Source organism: Ictidomys tridecemlineatus, chromosome 2, assembly GCF_052094955.1.
Source record: "Ictidomys tridecemlineatus isolate mIctTri1 chromosome 2, mIctTri1.hap1, whole genome shotgun sequence".
Taxonomy (NCBI): domain Eukaryota; kingdom Metazoa; phylum Chordata; class Mammalia; order Rodentia; family Sciuridae; genus Ictidomys; species Ictidomys tridecemlineatus.
In genome coordinates, this window is record NC_135478.1 from 225,756,257 (window position 1) to 225,772,949 (window position 16,693).

The window sequence follows — 16,693 nt, forward strand, 5'->3', positions numbered from 1 at the left end:
GTGGGGAGACGTGATCACAAGGGTCAGGACCTTGACAGGTAAGTATATCCTCTGCTACTAAAGAGAGAGTCAGCATCCCCGTGAGTCACGAGCTCTACGTGACCAACACAGAGTGGAAGAAGCACTCAGTGCCATGAGGCAGCTCTCCAGGGCCGGTGGCATCCCACAGCCAAGGAGAGAACCAGGAATCAGGAAACAGAACGGGTGCGACTGTCAGTGGGCAGAATGAGGGGTACCAGGAGGGCCACAGCTCACTCTGGCCAGCTGGACACCCTCCACCTGGTGGAAACCCCACCCTGGGTACCCCCTGTGAATCAGGGCTGAGAGGAGTCACCTATTTTCAGGCAAGAAGTCTGGGAGTGGACCCCTTCTCACTAAGGGAGAGAGATCTCTTCGGTGACATTATCACATTAAAGAGAAAGTCCCCCAATCCAGCTCTGCTCAACAACACACAGCTCTTACCATTCAGACTCATTACAGGACAGTGTGGCATGGCGTGGCATGGGGTGCACAGGGATCATGGCCGACTGACAGGGGTCATGGAGAGGCTTCATGGTCAAGGCCACAGGGAGACAGGTGTTGAGAAGGAGGAGGACTGCAAGAGGACTAGAAGAGCTCCCTTGGGCGTTCGCTAGAAGCAGGACCGTCATTATTTTCTTCTCCTTCTCCCGTGTGTTCCCAACTAAACTTCAAGCTATGACGGACAGTGGCATCCTACACAATCACCCTCACATCTAACACAGCTCCTGGGCTGCAGCTGCAGGGGCGGTAGCTAGGGGGCCTCGTTGCCCTGAGCCCTGGGCCATTCTCCCCTAAAGCAGGAGAGCAGAGACCATGCTCTCTAAGGAGGTTTCTTGCCTCTCTGCGATTCTGGGTGATGCTCTGCTCAAGAAAAATACACTTCAGTTGAAAGTTAGGCTACCTTTGCTCCAACTAGGGGTCCAGGTGGCAGTGACCACCACACAGTACAGTTTGCTCTGCTTGGAGAGAAGCAGGAAAGGAACCTCTGCAGCACTGGTCCCAGCTGCCGGGGACCAGCCAGGTGGATGGAGATTCCATCCAGTGAGGATGGTGTGATGACCCAGAAGTGTCTCTCCTGCTGGCCTCAGTTAACTTCAAAACCCTAAGAATTTTAGTGAAACAGGCTGCCTCTTTTCTAAAGCCACTGGCAGCTTTTCTGCCTTTAATTCATGTCCAAACCACAAAGTTGACAATCACCCCGAGCGTTCAGTGTTCACAGCCAGTTGGCCAAATGTTAGCGGGAACCATGAGCAACGCTGCGCTCCCGACCCCTCCGCAGCCAGCACCCATGTGCAGTGACTCTCCCAATATCCGGTCCTCCACCAAGTGCCTGAGTAGCCTCTGCTCAAGTTGCAGCCTGTGCCTCGTAGGAGGAAGCATCCTGGCCCTGGAAGGGATTTTCCTAAGATCCCAACTTTACAGCACTACTTCCTGTGCCCTGGGTTTGATGGCAGCAGGAGGCGCCACACCAGCCACTCCTCAGACCCACACAGGGCTCCACTCCTGGGGGAAGCCCTCCGCCACCCATCCTGCTCCATTCCTCTGCATCTTCCTCACCTCTACCTCACCATCTCTGCCCCTGAAGCCTCACCAGGATTGCTGATTGTTATCATGAGGAAACCACTTGCTAACTCAAAAAACAAATAAATAACTACAGCCACTTCTCCCTCCTAAGGCTCGGTATTTTAATTCATCTCTGGGATACACCATCAGATGACCGTCTGCACAGCTTCCCCATGGTCGTGGGAGGACTAGGAAGGAGAGCAGCCAGTGAGAAAGGCACCAACAGGAAGGTGGCCAAGAATTTGGAAAGCCTGAGATCATCTTTTAGGTTGTTTCCTGGCTGTCGACGAGGGAGGCAACTTCCTCAGGGCTCACAATAACCTCCAAAATCTTCATTAATTAGCTGCTGTATGCAACAGCCTTTAGCTAGTGGTGCTTTCGGGTTGTGGAAGAAGAGGAGAGTGTCCACAGAGGCCAAGGTGTCATGGAAAAAAAAGATGACAGCTTAGGTGCTAGGTGCCTGCAGAGATGCAAGTCACAGGTAGATCAACCCAGAGGATAGGCCTCAGTACCTGGGCATCCGAGGACAAAGGGAAGCCCTGGGCACAGCCTACTCTGTGTGGGATGGAGCTCAGCCCAGTCCCCAGCATCCACAGGGAAGGGCTTGGGAATGGGGGATGGTGGCGTCACATCACTAAATTGCTGGTTACCTGAATCCTTATCCCACCGACACTCCTTTCTCCAGCCTGGAGAATAACTCTCTTTTATGGTCACTCAACGCCTATAAAACCAAACTTCCACGCAGGACATTTGCAGTTCCAGGCACACAGGGACTAAAACACTCAGGGACATGGACTAAAACAGTGTTCATTTTTCCCTCTGAGAGTTTCCTTCCATCTATCTGCTCAAGACCACCAGGCCAACTTCAGGTGTCCTTCCTGGTGTCCCTAGTCAGTGAGCTTCATGGCTTCTCTGACTGTTGTCACCTGATAGAGCAGGAGGGAAAGCACAGCCATCACATATGGTTGCATTATTGTGAGAACCCTCTCCAGACTGTTTCCCCAGAGACTGACTTCCTTGCCAGCCAGCGCTGAGTCTTTTGCAGTCAGACCTTATGCCGCTGCTAATTTTAACATAATGGCAAGACAGCCATGGAAGCCATGCTAAGCTTTCCTGCTCTGGTTTCTTAGCCATTGCTCTTGCAGACTTCCACCTCACTTGTAAGGTGAGTTTGTAAAATAATGAAGCACTAACACAGTGTTCGGAAAGCATTCTTTTTGTGGTGTTTTTGTTTTTGTTTTAAGACAAAGTGTAGCAACAACAGCAACAAAAAAAACTTGGAATTTTAGAACATGAAGTATCAAAATCACAAAATCACTTTATATTCAATGCTACTGCAATAAGATTAAGATAAATTGAGTTTGTACTCTTTAATGTCATGCCTAGATGCACTTTTAAGAAAAGTTACTAAATCATTAATTCTCATGCTACCCACTCTGATGATGTGTAATTATCTAAAAATGTCTCAAAATAGTCACCTTGGAAGGCCCCGTACTTCAAATTTATTTCATCATTTTATGCACCTGAGTCTGACCCACACTGCTTCCTCATGGGCCTGTCCTTGTCAGACACTAGGACGGCAGGAGGACACGCTTCTTCTGGAGGGAAGTACAAGGTCCCCCAAGACTCACCAAATCTGTTTCCAACACTGCCTACCTGGGGAGCAGGGCGGGTTCCACAGCCCTGAAGCTGGCCTGCAAAGCTTTGCATATACCCTCTCTCAGCCTCAGCAGCCAGGGAGAGACGGGCTGCCAACAGAGGACACTGAGCTGGAGCCCTCCATGCAGATGCCACCTGGGAACTGGAAACCAGGAGAAGACTCCCAGAAAAGTGCCTGCAAAGTCTCCCCAGTTCCACCATGCGGCTTCTCAGAGCCCAGGAAGAGGACGGAACCCAGGAGCCTCCAGGGGAGGCTGCACAGGCACACATGTCCATCTTAGGAGATGAACCATCTCTAGGCTTTTGGATCCCCTCCTCTCCCATCTTTCCTTTTCAAATAGCTCATCAGGGAGTTAAATGCCAGCCTGCCTCTGCTGCACTGCAGTAGAAACAAGACAACCATTTGTATCTATACTTACAAGGGAAAAGGTGGAGCCTGTACTCCCTGGAAGATGAAGGCAGGGGCGGGGGCAGAGAAGCCACAATCAAGGGGTGACCTCCAAGGACAGAAGCAAGTCTTAACCCCACAAATTCGGGCCAAGTGACATCTCTCCATTTTAAGTCAAAACTCTATCAGGGTTTCGTGGTTGTGTTACAAGCAGCCGTGCGGGTGCCAGGCACTGTGCTGGACACAGGGCTGGGAAGAGAGGCACAGAGGACCAGCACTCAGCCTTCCTCTCTTTGGAAGACAAACAAGAAAATGGTAGGGTGTGGTGAGGGCCATCACAAAGATGTGAGCCAAGAGCTATTTGAGGAAAACTGAGAAGGCTGGAGAAGTACTCAGAGGTGACCTCTGAGCCAGAACCTGAGGGTGGGAGAGTCTCTCCAGAACAATAAGGAGGATGTTTGCATCAGAAGAAGAAGGAAAGTCTAGGCAGATTCAAGGACCACGAAAGCATAGCAAACGCGAAGAAAGCTCACTGGAGCAGAGAGTTTGCGGCCGAGGAGGCAGAAGAGCAGGCGCATCTGGAAAGGTGAGAATCTCTGTGCCGAGCGACATGGAGGGCTTTGTCCTACAGGCAAGGAGACAGCCACCTGTCCCTTCAGGACCTGGCAATGCTCCAGTTCATCTGTTCATGCAATATGGGCAGGGAGGTAGCCAGGTGCAGGGCCTGCCCTGGAGGTGTGACCAGACTGAAGATGCATCACCCAAGAAATGGCGAGCCCAGCTGTGCCTCAAGATGCCCTGAGAAGTCCAACCCCAGAGGGCACCAAGCAAGGTCTTTAATTGTAACTTAGGAAAGGACCAACAGCACAGGGTAGAAGATGTGACCAAATGCAAGTCCCTAGAAGCCATCCCTTGACTGCCAAACCCCATATCTGCTTATCAACATCAGAGATTCAGAAAGTGAAGAAAAAAAAAAAAAAACAGAACCCCTTCCTCAGCCCTCACATTCCAGGCCTGCCTGCAGAGGAAGACACAGTCCCCAGCTGGGCAGTAGTGGGGCAGGGAGGGTCCTTCTGCCCTGGAGATTAGCATTCAGCTCCTTTTAATGCCTAAGATTTTACTGCTCATTACTACCAAAACCCGGAGCTGCTCACTTGGTAAATCCCTGAGAGTCTGCACTGCGGGAGCTACTGCTCTTGGTGCTGGAGAGACAAGGACAGGGACAGCCACATAGTCCTGGCCCATGAGCAGCTCACTGCCTGGCATGGAGCTGACTCACTCCACAGACTCGGCAATCCACCGTAGGGCAAGGGTATGGCAGCCGCCCAGAGTGGCTCCTGCCAGAGGGAGGAGAGTCTCCAAGGGCTTCCCAGAAGAGTCACCTGAGCCAAATTTACCTGGGGACAGCAGAAATTAGGCACAGAGTGCTGTGGGCAAAGGAGTAGAAGGCACAAAAGTCTACAGGGGATAGAAGTTTCTAGAAATTCCAGGAATGTGTTAAATTCTTCTAGTCACTGTCCCTGTAGCAAGAGCAGCAGTGTGCCTAAGGGTTAAGCCACAGGTCTGTGACTCAGAGCACCCAGGTTCACATTCCAGCTCCACTCTGGAGCTGTGGCTGCTTGGGAGAACATGAAGCCTCGGTGGGCTTTGTTTCCAGGCAGATGGAATAGCGCTGGCCACAGGGGTGTGCTCCGAATATCACTTTCTGCTGTTTGCCAATGAAATGTGAGAGCAGTCGCACCTGACTGTGCAGGGATGGGAGTCCAGGTAAGGACAGGTGCTGGAGGCAAGCTTGCACCTGGGCAGGTGGCAGTGGCTGCGACTGGGAGGCACTCTGGGGCCTCCCAGCTCCTAGAGCTTTGAATACAGAGGTGGAGGTGGATGAGGCAGCAGGCTCTGGCTCCCCTACGGTGCATCAGCTCTGGGCATTGCTCCAGGCTTCCCCCAGGCATTGGCAGCCATGCGGATCCCTTTCCTTGCCTGCAGCAGCCCCCTCCAGCTCCCACCCCACCCTCCAGCTCTCTTGGTTTGAGAGAACCCTCAGCTCCAGATGACAGTCCCCCAGCAGGCAGATATCCAGCCCTGCAGGAGAGTAGAGACCTGCCTGCCCTCAGCACACCAAAATTCCTGTGGCTCAGGAGCTGGGGTGGAGGAAGGAGGCAGGTCTAGTGGGTGTGTGCCTCAGGACCGAGGAGCAGTGCAGGGGTGAGGGGGGGGCCAGGAGGAGAATATGAGAGTCAGACACACCCAGTCCCTGCTGGCAGCAGAAGCCCGGCAGGTCACCAAGCCATCTGGAGCCTGACTCCTACATGGACCAGTGATACCCACTTTTGCAGTGGTGGGCACTAATGCCACAAGAGCAGAGCATCTCACTGTAGTGCAGCAGGTAACAACCATCTGGTAAATGGAGCCACCGTGATTGGTGCCCACCACCCATACTCCAACCTGGCAAGCAGCTCCTGGCAGGGACCTGGCACAGGCTGTATTGGCAAATCCTCCATCCAGACTGAGCAACTGACCCCTGGATGTCTGTGGGATCCCATGGGAGGCAAATTTTGCAGGTTCCCCTCTGCCTGGCCTAGTCCCCATTCTGGGTATAGACCCTGCCCTGCACGCACAGGCACACATTCATTCCCTACATACACCATCGTCCACACCAGGCCCCAAAGCCCAGGCAGTACCCCTACCAGGTGGCAAGTGGTTGATTGCAGCATGTGCATGGTTCCCCCAAAGAAATAACCAACCTAGAGGTTCTCCCTCCCCTCCTCCTTGGGCCCATGAACACCAGCAGGCTCACTGGACAGGCGCCACCCCACTCCTGTACCCAGAGTGACATGAACTAAGCTGAGCTCCCAAGATCAGGAGAACACTCTAAGGATAAAGGCATCTGATAACAAGGTGTGACAGGGCCAGGAAGAGGGGAGCCCACACACAATGAGCATCAAACTTTCCTTGTACCTTTACTGCTCATGGTCAGACAGCTGCTGCCCCAGCTGTCTCCCACCCTGGTCCCATGGTCCACGAGCAGAGCCACATGCTACTGACACTGTAACTAGGCCACCAGCCCTACAGCCAGACCATCCCCACCCTCACACCCTCCAAGGCGGCCCATCCACAAGCAGATGCCTGCTATCACATGCACATCTGTGTACATGTGTGCACGCACACATACATACACACACTCATGTATAACTGAAGATCCTGAAGCCCAAAGCCACCCTTTCTGCCTGATCCATATCATCCCTCTCCAACTCTGAGTCACAGGTCTCCTTCTCTCCATCTGACCTAGGTCCTACCAGGTCTGGTCAGAATGGGACTCCCTCTCTTCTGTCTGGACACTGGGAAAACCTTCCAGGATTTTGAAGCCAACACCCCACCCGCTTCAGGCACAGTCAGTGAGAATGGCCATGCTTGCCTTCAAAGGGTCAGGGGTGGTAGGGCTTTTGTGAGGACTGCCCTGGGCTCTGGAGGCCTTCGGGAGCACCCTCCCTATGAGCAGCCTGCCTGGGCAGAGCCCACCACAGCTAATGGCCCCTCCAGAGGCTGGGTGTGCTCACAAGCCCAGCAGCATATGTGCACACACATTCCTGCACATGCGGCCTGGGCGACTCTTTGCTGTCCCCAAAATATGTGTTTTGACTTGTTCCCCAATAATGAGATGAGTCACCCTGAAACTTCTACCCTCATTAGGCAGCTCTTCTTGTGATCAAGAGTCAGGTGATCAAGGTGAGGCCCATCTACAGCCAGACAGGTGAGCTCTGGTCAAGGAAAGCCAGTGTATCCAGACTAGGGTATGAGACACCCATTTATAAAGGGTCAAAATGAGACCAAATTGAGAGTAGGGGGAAGGCCAGACTCCGGGTCAATATGGGGCTAGCCTATTAACTATTATGGCTGCATCGAGGTGGGGTCTGCTTTGGAAGGCACTGTGCCTCCCAGGAAAGCAATATGGCCCTGAGAGGCTGGATCCCAGGGGACGACCTCTAAACTCACAGCAGTCACTTGGTTCTTTGCTATCCTGAATCCATACAGGGGAAGCCCTGAAGATGACCTGTTTCAAGCCCCGGGGCAGCCCTACCACATGCACACCTGGAGATTCAGGGAGCCCTGCAGGCCCTGGTCCCAACACAGAGGCCAGTGTGTCCAGAACAGGAGCATACACATAGAGAGGAGGCGACACCTGCACCCTCCCAGCACCACTGGAGTCTCCTCAGGATAATCATTTATTATTCATAGTCATCAGCATCTTCATTAATTATTCATATGATCCTTAATTATTATCCTTAACAATAAGAGCAGTAAATAGCAGAAAAGTCCTTGAGGTGCCTAAGGCCCAGGGCCGGGTGCCTCCGGGCAGTTAGACCAGCTAATGCCCCCAGGGCAGTGGGGGGACCACAGACCCCCTGTCCACTGCCCGGCCCTGCCCCTGCCCCTCCCAGTGGGGCCCAGGGGACTTCAGGAGGAGATGGTCCCAAGGGCAGGGAGGAGCTGCTCCTTCACCGTCCTCTCCCCTCCGCGGCCAGGGCCTCCTGGGCAGGGCCTCCGAGGGGAGCGGCCCAGGCGGAGCCCTGAACCCTGGGTGAGCCACACATCTGAACTAGGCGGCCCCACTAACTGCCCGGGTCTGAGCCATGTCTGTGCAGAGGCTGGGAGGTGAGGGCCCCCAGCTGGCCCGGCAGGGAGAGGCGACGAGTGGGGCCTTCTTGGGGAAGCTCTGGGACTCCCGGAGGAAGCTCCTCGAACGCCATGAACTGGGAAACCTGCAAAGACGACGGACGGAGTGTGAGCAGCCGGGCAGGACACGGAGGAGGAGGGGGGTGGAGAGGGCCAAGAGAACTCAGGCTACAGAGGTCAAGAAGCCCTGAAGCTCCTGTCAGGTGCACAAAGAGGGGCCCGAAGGGGACAAAGAGAAGAGCCATGCAGACAGCAGGACAGGGACAGCAGAGGGACACACACTGTGGCTGGAAGTAGAGAAAGGCCTCTAAAGGCAAAAGCCAAGGGAACAGAGGCAGCTGGGAGGAGCTGAGGGACTTCCACCTGACAGAAGGCCTCGCTGCCCAGCCAGGGAAGAGACGAGGGCACAGCCTCTTCCTTCCCCAGGGAATGGGACGCTGGATCCAAACCCACTCTGGAATTAGGAGTCCCTGAGTTGGGACAGGAGCTAGGACAGAAAGAGAGATGAGGTTTCTTTCTGCAATTCTGGAAAGAACTCTGAGGACCTAGAAACAGAGGCAGGCTGGCGGCCAGGCAACTGAAGGCCAGGGAGAACGCCAGGGCAGGCGGGAGGGGTTTGTGGGTGCTGACGAGTGTGCTGGTGAGATCCCTGCGGGGGAGGCTGTGAAGGGAGACTGGCACATTTGCTGACGTGGGCCCTGGTGTCTGCAAACAGGAGCAGGCAGCATATGGGAGGGGGAGCCATGCCAGGTGGGGGGAGGAGGCAGATCCCAAGCTGCCTCTGGGAACCAGAGGAGCCCCCTTCTCCACCCTCAGGAACTGGTGCAGGGAGGCCCAACACAGTTGTCCTTCAGAAGGCCAGAAACACATAGATCCTCTAGGAGAGGACAAAGGGCATCTGAGGACAACCTCCAGCAGAAGGAGATAGATGTAGGCCCAGGAAGTCCTGGCCCAGGGGCTTGGCCTCAGTACCACGGAAATGCCAGAAGCCTTCAAAGAGGGTGCTGTAGCATGGCTAGAGCAAAGAGCTAAGAGGGCAGATGTAAGACTGGGGATATGTCACCACAGCAGGGACCCGGGACACACTGGCACAGAGACTCAGGCTCCTCAGTGAAACCTGGCCCTTCAGACAATGCCAGGAGAGCCCGTGTCGCTCAGGCTCTGCTTCCCTGCTCCCAGCTGTCTACTTCCTGTCTTGTTCTCTCCAGCCTCTTGGTGGGACAGAAGAGAGGAACCACCCCAGAGAAGACAGGAATAGGATGGGGGAGGCTGGGCACGAGGCCTCGCAGGAAGGGTGGCAAGTCAGGGTAGAACTGCAGGACTAGAACTGGGTGCTATGGGAGAAGGGCTGGGAACTCACCTGAGAAAGCGAGTCCAGGGTGAGGGTGGGGATGGGGCCCACAGGCAGCAAAGGGGAGGTGGAAGTGGGACCAGGCCCCGGGGTGGTCACAGCACTGTAGGCAGGTGGGACCAGTGTCATCTGCCTCTGTAGCAGCTGCAGGACAGTGGCCATGTCCGCACTCAGCCGGGTCTCCAGCCTGGAGCAAGAAGTAGGGAGGGCAAACTTATGGCCATGGGGGGTGGGGGGATGTTCAGTAGAGACACCATTGTTGACTTCAGGACTGCCTTGGGGGCAGGGTCAACCCCAAGGTCCCTCTCCACTCTGGGTGTCCCAGCCCTGGCTCAGCTCTGAGTAGGAAAGGGTCGGGCTGCCTGGACCCACAGACAGGCCTGGACTGAGCAAGTGCCCTTTAGCCCACAACATGGCCAGCACCCCACAGAACAGCTCCTGTATTCCCATATAGTGCAGCCCACCCCTACCCTCTCCAGGCACGCCAACTCACCTGTTGAGCTGCCGCTGGAGCGCGTCCAGCCTGCTCTCCACATCACCCCGGGGCCGCCGGCTGGGGCTGGACAGAGGGATGTTGAGGAGGCTGGGGGTGGGGGCGGGGCAGCGAGGCAATTCCTGGTACTGGCGGCCTCGGCTGTCCCCCCAAAAGCTGAAAATGTTGGACACCCCAGAGAAGGCGCCTGGAGCCAGAGAGTAGGGGTGAGGCCGGGAAGAAAGGCCACGCCCCCGCCCTTCGCGCGCGGCCCCCCTGGCCCCGCCCCTACCTGAAAGAGGGTTGCAGGTGTCACTGCTCTTCTCCCGGTCCTCCGTCAGGGGCTCCCCACCCAGTGGCTCTCCAGGGGGCCTGGGACTGGAGAAGGGCACCAGGCGGAGGGGGCTGGAGCTGCGACCTGGTTCCTCATCTTCACTGCTCTCGGGGCTGGAGGGGCCACTGGATGGGCTCTCCCCCCAGGACTCCCCCGGCCGTCCGCGGCTACTCTGCCCTGCCCCGGCCCGGCCAGGCCCCAAGGCTGACATCTCCCCTGGCTGCTCCGCGTCTGTGGGAAACGGAACGGACTTCAGAGAGGGGAGAGAAGGGAAGAGCAGCGGGGGCCAGGGATGGAAACAGGAATAGAAGCCATCCCGGGAAAGGGCCAAGCCAGGGCTGGGCCGAGCTGCCTTTTGGGGTCTCCCCCTGACCACTGTCAATCACACTAACTCCCACACGGGGAACGGCACCCCTGGGCGGGGCTCTGAGGGACCTTCCCCATGGCTGGCCCCTCGCCTCCTTTGTCCTGCAGTGTCCCTGCCCATCAGTTCAAGGCAGCGTCCTCCAAGACTCAACCTGGTGCGGGGGTCTGAGGTGAGAGCACATGCAGGGGAGCTGGCGGCTCAAGCGCGCCTTTAAGGATGGCAGCGTTGGAACAGACAGGGGGCGGAGGGCCCGCGCTGCCCTCCCCGTCTCACCCTTGTCGGTGCGCCTGCGGAAGGACAGCTTGCGCTTGCGTTGCCGGTTGAAACCGCCCTCTAACTCTGCGCTGCCAGGGGAGCCCGGGATCATGTTGGTCTGGAACCAAGAATGGTGTCAGGGCCTTCCTCTGCCCTCCAGCCTCACCCAGGTCAGGTCAAGGCCCCTCATCAACATAGAGGAGGTGGGGCTCAGCGCTCCTGCTGAGGAAATGCCCCCCTCCTTTAGGATTCTTCCCAGGGACAAGAGCTGAAGCTGGATTTCATAACCTATTATAACCCTGGACAGACAGGGAAATGGAGGGAGAGAAGCAGCACACTCGAGGTCACAGAGTGAAGGTACAGCCCCCAACTGGGAGAAGGCAGCTCTTCTGGGGGTAGCTGGAGATGGCCAACTTACATCCCGCAGGTTGAAGGTGATCTCCAGGCTAGACCAGAAGTGGTCTGAGAACTCAGGGTACATATCCAGCACCTCTAGCAGGTCGTCCCGATGGATTTTGTGCAGGTCACAGTAGGTAAGGGCCCGCACGTCCCCATTGGACTTGCCAGGCCGTGCATACAGGTTCAGAGGCTCTCCAAAGATGTCATTTTTCCCTGGAGGCCAGAGAGGACAGAGTTTTCAGCCCACCAGGCCAGCATCAGGAGGAGGCCGGTACCCTCCTTCGGGGCATTTCAGCCTGCCCCCAGCTACATAGCCAGGGGAAGCATCAGCCAGTCCTCCCTCCCCAACTCCCAGCAGGCAGGACAGGGCCAAGTGGCCTCAATGCCTGAGGGAAAAGGGGCCAGGAATTTGGGTCTCCCAACAACTAGGACCCAGCCAAAAGGCCCACCTGGGATACTCCAGCTCTGCCTGTGGCCTTGACTTCTTTGGGTTGTAACCCCACTTCTAGCCCCAAGCCTCCATGTCCCAAACACCCTCCTAGCCAAACACTGCACACTTATAAGCAATGTTCTTCAAGGTATAGATGAGAACACAGTAGTGAATCAGGACCAGCAATTTTTTTTTTTTTAACTGAAATAGGGCCAGGTGCAGTGGCACACGCCTGTAATCCCAGTGGCTCGGGTGGCTGAGATAGGAGGATTTTGAGTTCAAAGCCAGCCTCCGCTTTAGTGAGGTGTGAAGCAACTCACTGAGACCTTGTCTCTAAACAAAATACAAAATACGGCTGGGAATGTGGCTCAGTGGTCAAGTGCCCCAGAGTTCAATCCCTGGTTTGAAAAAAAAAAAGTAAAAAGAAAAGAGGATAGCATACCATAACATAGCATAGAACAGAAAAAGTTGGAATGTACTACATGTAGTGACGTGTAGTGAAACTTTGATTTAGTTGTGTGGGGTGTATGTTTATTGACTGTGTGTATGTGTTTGTGCTGAGCTGAGAAATAAAAATCTTAAAATTTTCTACTGTAAGCCATGGTCAAGAGTCTGGTGCATCTTCCCCTAAGGTGTACAGCACCAAGAAAAGAACAGACCAGGGCAAGAAGTCCCCAATTTCCAGGCACAACTATCCATGTGCACAGGCTGGGTAGAAAGGAAGGGGTGCGGGAGCTATATTGCATGGAATCACTAATGTGGTCTCTAGCTGGGCACTTCTCCCTCCACTGCTCACCTGGGAGGATTTAAATTTGATCCGACTTTATTTCAGCAGCTTGATCTGGGGGGGTGGGGGGGGGGTGTTTCCTCCCCACCGCCCAGCTAAGAGGGCCGGAGTTGGGTGAATTAAAGGGCCATCAGCCCTGGGTCCACAGCCTCCGTGACTGCATTTTCAGAGGGCTGAGGCCCCTCTAGGCTACAGCTGGCATTTCCTATTCAATGCCCCCACCACGTACCCAAGATGGCCACAACGACATCGCCCCGCAGGATTTCAATAGAACCACGGGAGATGAAGTAGAGCGCCGTGAGCAGGTCCCCAGCGTGCACCAGCGTATCTCCTGGTGGTGCATGTGTGGTCTTGAACTTCATGGCCAGAGCCCTCAGGCAGCCCTTGGTGGCCCCGCGGAAGGGCTTGCAGTGCTGCAGCAGTGACCGGTTCAGGTGCAGGCAGATGTCAGCCTGCAGGCACTCGGGGAAACCTTTCAGCACCTGAGGACAGGTGAGACCACTCAGGACACCCTCTCCTGGGACCCCAACCACTCCCCAGTCCACTGCCCCACACTTCTGTCTCCTCTAGGACCCAGAGATCAGGATGCTTCCCAGAGCCTCAGAGGTCCAGTGTCGAGGGAAGCACCTGGGCTCCTACTCCAGCTGCACCACCTCTGGATGGGCACCGTTGGTCTCCAGACCTCCACTTTCTCCTGTGCAAGTGTAGAGACCAATGCCTGCTTTCAGCCCTAGCAGGATTTTACGCCCTCCTCTATATAAATGGCCTAAGGGCTCAGCACTTGACCCAGTGGGAGGGGTCTCCAATAAAGGAGCTCTGTGAGCTTGAGTTTCCTCCTGAGAAAAAGGAAGCCACCTGTTTCTCAGGGTCCCTCTTCGCACTGACTGGGTACATTGGAGATAGGCTTGCTGCACCAAGAGGTTCCCGCCATCAGCTACTGGCGCCTCACCGCGTTCATGTCGATGCCGTTGGTGTAGGACCAGGCGTGCTGGAAGTATTCCTCTAGGCGCTGACGCAGCGGGTTAGGAATCTGGTGAAAGCGGATGAACTCCCGCACCCGGAGCATCTGTGTGTGGTAGCGGGCGGTGCCCGAGTACAGCCGCTGGATGATGGCAGACACGTTGCCGAAGATGCTGGCATACATGAGGGCTGGGGGCGTGGGTGAGTGGGGCCGTCAGCATCCGCAGGGACCCCGCCCTCCCACGGGGACCCTCTGCTCAGGCCCTGCACCAGGTCAACGACACGACACCCGCGGTCCGGTCACGTCTCAGTCTGAGAGTGGATATAAACATGCTCAAACACACGCCATCCTTCAGCATTTCCTGCCCTGATTCCCAGACTCCAAACCATGTCATGGTGGTGGGCCCTGGAGTATCTAAGTGGGGGCGGGGCAAGGGGCGAGGAGCTCTAACCGCCTCTCTTCTTTCCACCCCACCACCCCACCACCCTGCCACCCACGACCAGCACCCCGACCCAGCCCCCAGCCCCGCCCCTAGGTACACTCACAGCCAATGAGCATGACGCAGATGGAGAAGATTTTCTCCGAGTTAGTATTTGGAGAGACGTTGCCAAAGCCCACGCTGGTGAGGCTGCTGAAGGTGAAGTAGAGCGCTGTGACGTACTTGTCCTTGATGGAGGGGCCACCCAGGCCACTGCTGTTGTAGGGCTTGCCGATCTGGTCGCCCAGGTTGTGCAACCAGCCGATGCGCGAGTCCATGTGTGGCTGCTCCATGTTGCCGATGGCGTACCAGATGCAGGCCAGCCAGTGCGCAATGAGCGCGAAGGTGCACATGAGCAGGAAGAGCACGGCCGCCCCGTACTCCGAGTAGCGGTCCAGCTTCCGCGCCACGCGAACCAGCCGCAGCAGCCGCGCAGTCTTCAGCAGCCCAATCAGCTGAGGAAGATGCGGGGTAGATATTCAGTGTGGGAGCAAATAAGGAGGCAAATAAGGGGGTGGGGTGGGGGAAGGGCATTGTGGCCCTTGGAGAGGGTACTGGAAGTAAACTCGCCAAAGACATCCTCCCAGAACCTTTCTAATAACCGAAGCCACTTGCAGGAAGCACCTCCTACGCTGCTCCCAGCAGTGTATCTTTAATCCTGGGCATTCTTTAGGACACACTGGTCCCATTCCCATAATGAGAATTAAGAAACAGGGGCTCCAGAAGGTCCAACAGTCACCCAAAGGTGCCTCCCACTAGCTTCCAGGGCACTGGAAGTGTTAGAAAACTGTACTTTGGGTGGACAAATTACAAAAAAGAGCCCCCTCTAGTCCCCTAAAGCCCTTTGGGCAGCCCATATGGAAAGGAGGCACAAGAATGGATTTGTTCAGGTACCCCCTTGCCTATGATGGCCATTTCTCCTCTTCTCCCTTCCTCCATCTTCAAGCCCCCCCACCTCCCACAGCATCTCTACACCCCCTCATGCCCTCCTGGCCTCTCCTCCCTCTCTGTCTCCCTATCGACCCCACCTCCTCAGAGCCAGAGCCAAAGATGAGCAAGTCAAAGGGGATGGCGGCCACCATGTCAATGAGAAACCAGCCCTTGAAGTAGTGGACAGCGATGCGGCCGGGGTGGCTGACCACCTCCTCGTTGGCATTGACATAGGTGGTGCGGAAGTTGATGAGGATGTCCACGATGAACATGATATCCACAATAAGGTCCACCACGGCCAATGGCTGGCAGGCGTAACCACAGTCAGGGGCCTGGGAACCCTCTTCAGTCTCCTTCAACAGGAAGGCAGCCGAGTAGGGTGTGAAGACAGCCGTGTAGATGACCAGCAGCAGGATGAGCCAGTCCCACACGGCCTTGAAGGGGCTGTAGTGCAGGATGGTCCAGCGGTGGATGCGTGGTGCCTGCAGCTTATATTCCGGCAGCACGTCAGCACCCAGAGACAGGACCTGGAATGGTAGGGAAGGTGCAGGTGAAGGACAAAGACAGGCCATGGAACCTCCTGAGTGACAGCTAGTGACATCCCTGCCAGAGCCAAACAGGGTAAGGAAGGAAGACCAGAAACATTTCCATCAGAATGCCCAACCCATAGCCAAACAGCCATAGCTACTCACCACCCCCCAGACCTGGGCACTGCCATTTCCCAAATGCCACACAGAACAGCTGGCTCCACACAGTTCTCTCAGTTCCCATAATTCAGGGCACTGTGCAGTAAAGCTCAGTACTGCTCCCCACAACCAATGCAGACCAGACTGTCAGACAGCAACTGGCACCATGCAGTCACACCCCACACACACCGCACATACGCACTGTGTCAGTCCAGGAAAATGTTCCAAGGACTCCAGCTCCCAGCACTGCAGTTCCAGAGACAGGCTCTGGACACTTGTCCTACCAGGCCCATGCCTTGCCACTGGCCTAAAGACACCAGCCACCCAGCCTCAGGCCCCTTGCCCTTACTGGCAGGGAGAACCAAGATGTTTCCACCTCCCACTCTCCTAGCCCCAGGGCAGGCTCCCCTACTCTTACAAAAGGTACAGAGGACACAGCCAGGCCCAGAGGAGCTGGGGCACAAAATACAGAGGGGCATGCACACCAGGGTCACTTAGGAGCAGCATGCACAGCCTACACAGGCTGAGGTGGCAGCAGTCAGGCAGAGGTGGGCCCACAACCCACACCAGGTGGCAGCAGTCGTGACACTTTCTCCCAAACCAAACTGGGGAGCACTCAGACCAGCTTTCCCATGTTGTTTCAGAAGCCTCTGTGTGTTCCTCTGTCCTGCCCCTGCTCTCCAGAATGCTCTCACAGATATCTGACTCAACCCAAGACACCCTCCCCTCACCCTCCCACCCCGGACCCTGCACTCCCTGGGCAGCCAGACCCAAGGCCTCAACCAGCCCACAGAGCTGCTGGCCCTGCTCCCAGAAGCACTGAGTTCCTGGGACAACCATGTCTAGGCTGGGAGGTGTCCCAAAGAATCCCATTCATTAGCAAGAGGGGATCCCTGGGGCCCACCTACACAAAGGACAGGTTGGAAAACACCCATAAA

General features: G+C 55.9%; 1 protein-coding gene across 4 annotated transcripts in view; it reads right to left on the minus strand.

The window, feature by feature from the left end:
* Positions 1 to 7,836: 7,836 nt before the first annotated feature.
* Kcnh2 (potassium voltage-gated channel subfamily H member 2) overlaps positions 7,837 to 16,693 on the minus strand; it is a 32,302-nt gene continuing 23,445 nt past the window's right edge. For 3 of the 4 annotated variants that reach the window (XM_005326658.3, XM_021727271.3, XM_005326659.3), the window contains 10 exons: positions 15,168 to 15,596; positions 14,207 to 14,594; positions 13,650 to 13,849; positions 12,930 to 13,182; positions 11,503 to 11,696; positions 11,103 to 11,202; positions 10,421 to 10,693; positions 10,150 to 10,336; positions 9,666 to 9,843; positions 7,837 to 8,391 (listed from right to left, as the gene is read on the minus strand). In XM_005326658.3, coding sequence (XP_005326715.2) covers positions 8,242 to 8,391; positions 9,666 to 9,843; positions 10,150 to 10,336; positions 10,421 to 10,693; positions 11,103 to 11,202; positions 11,503 to 11,696; positions 12,930 to 13,182; positions 13,650 to 13,849; positions 14,207 to 14,594; positions 15,168 to 15,596 — 2,352 coding nt within the window. In that variant the 3' untranslated portion in view covers positions 7,837 to 8,241. Of the gene's footprint in view, positions 8,392 to 8,668; positions 8,793 to 9,665; positions 9,844 to 10,149; positions 10,337 to 10,420; positions 10,694 to 11,102; positions 11,203 to 11,502; positions 11,697 to 12,929; positions 13,183 to 13,649; positions 13,850 to 14,206; positions 14,595 to 15,167; positions 15,597 to 16,693 lie in introns of all 4 variants that reach the window. The other variant, XR_013435496.1, reaches the window with a different exon arrangement.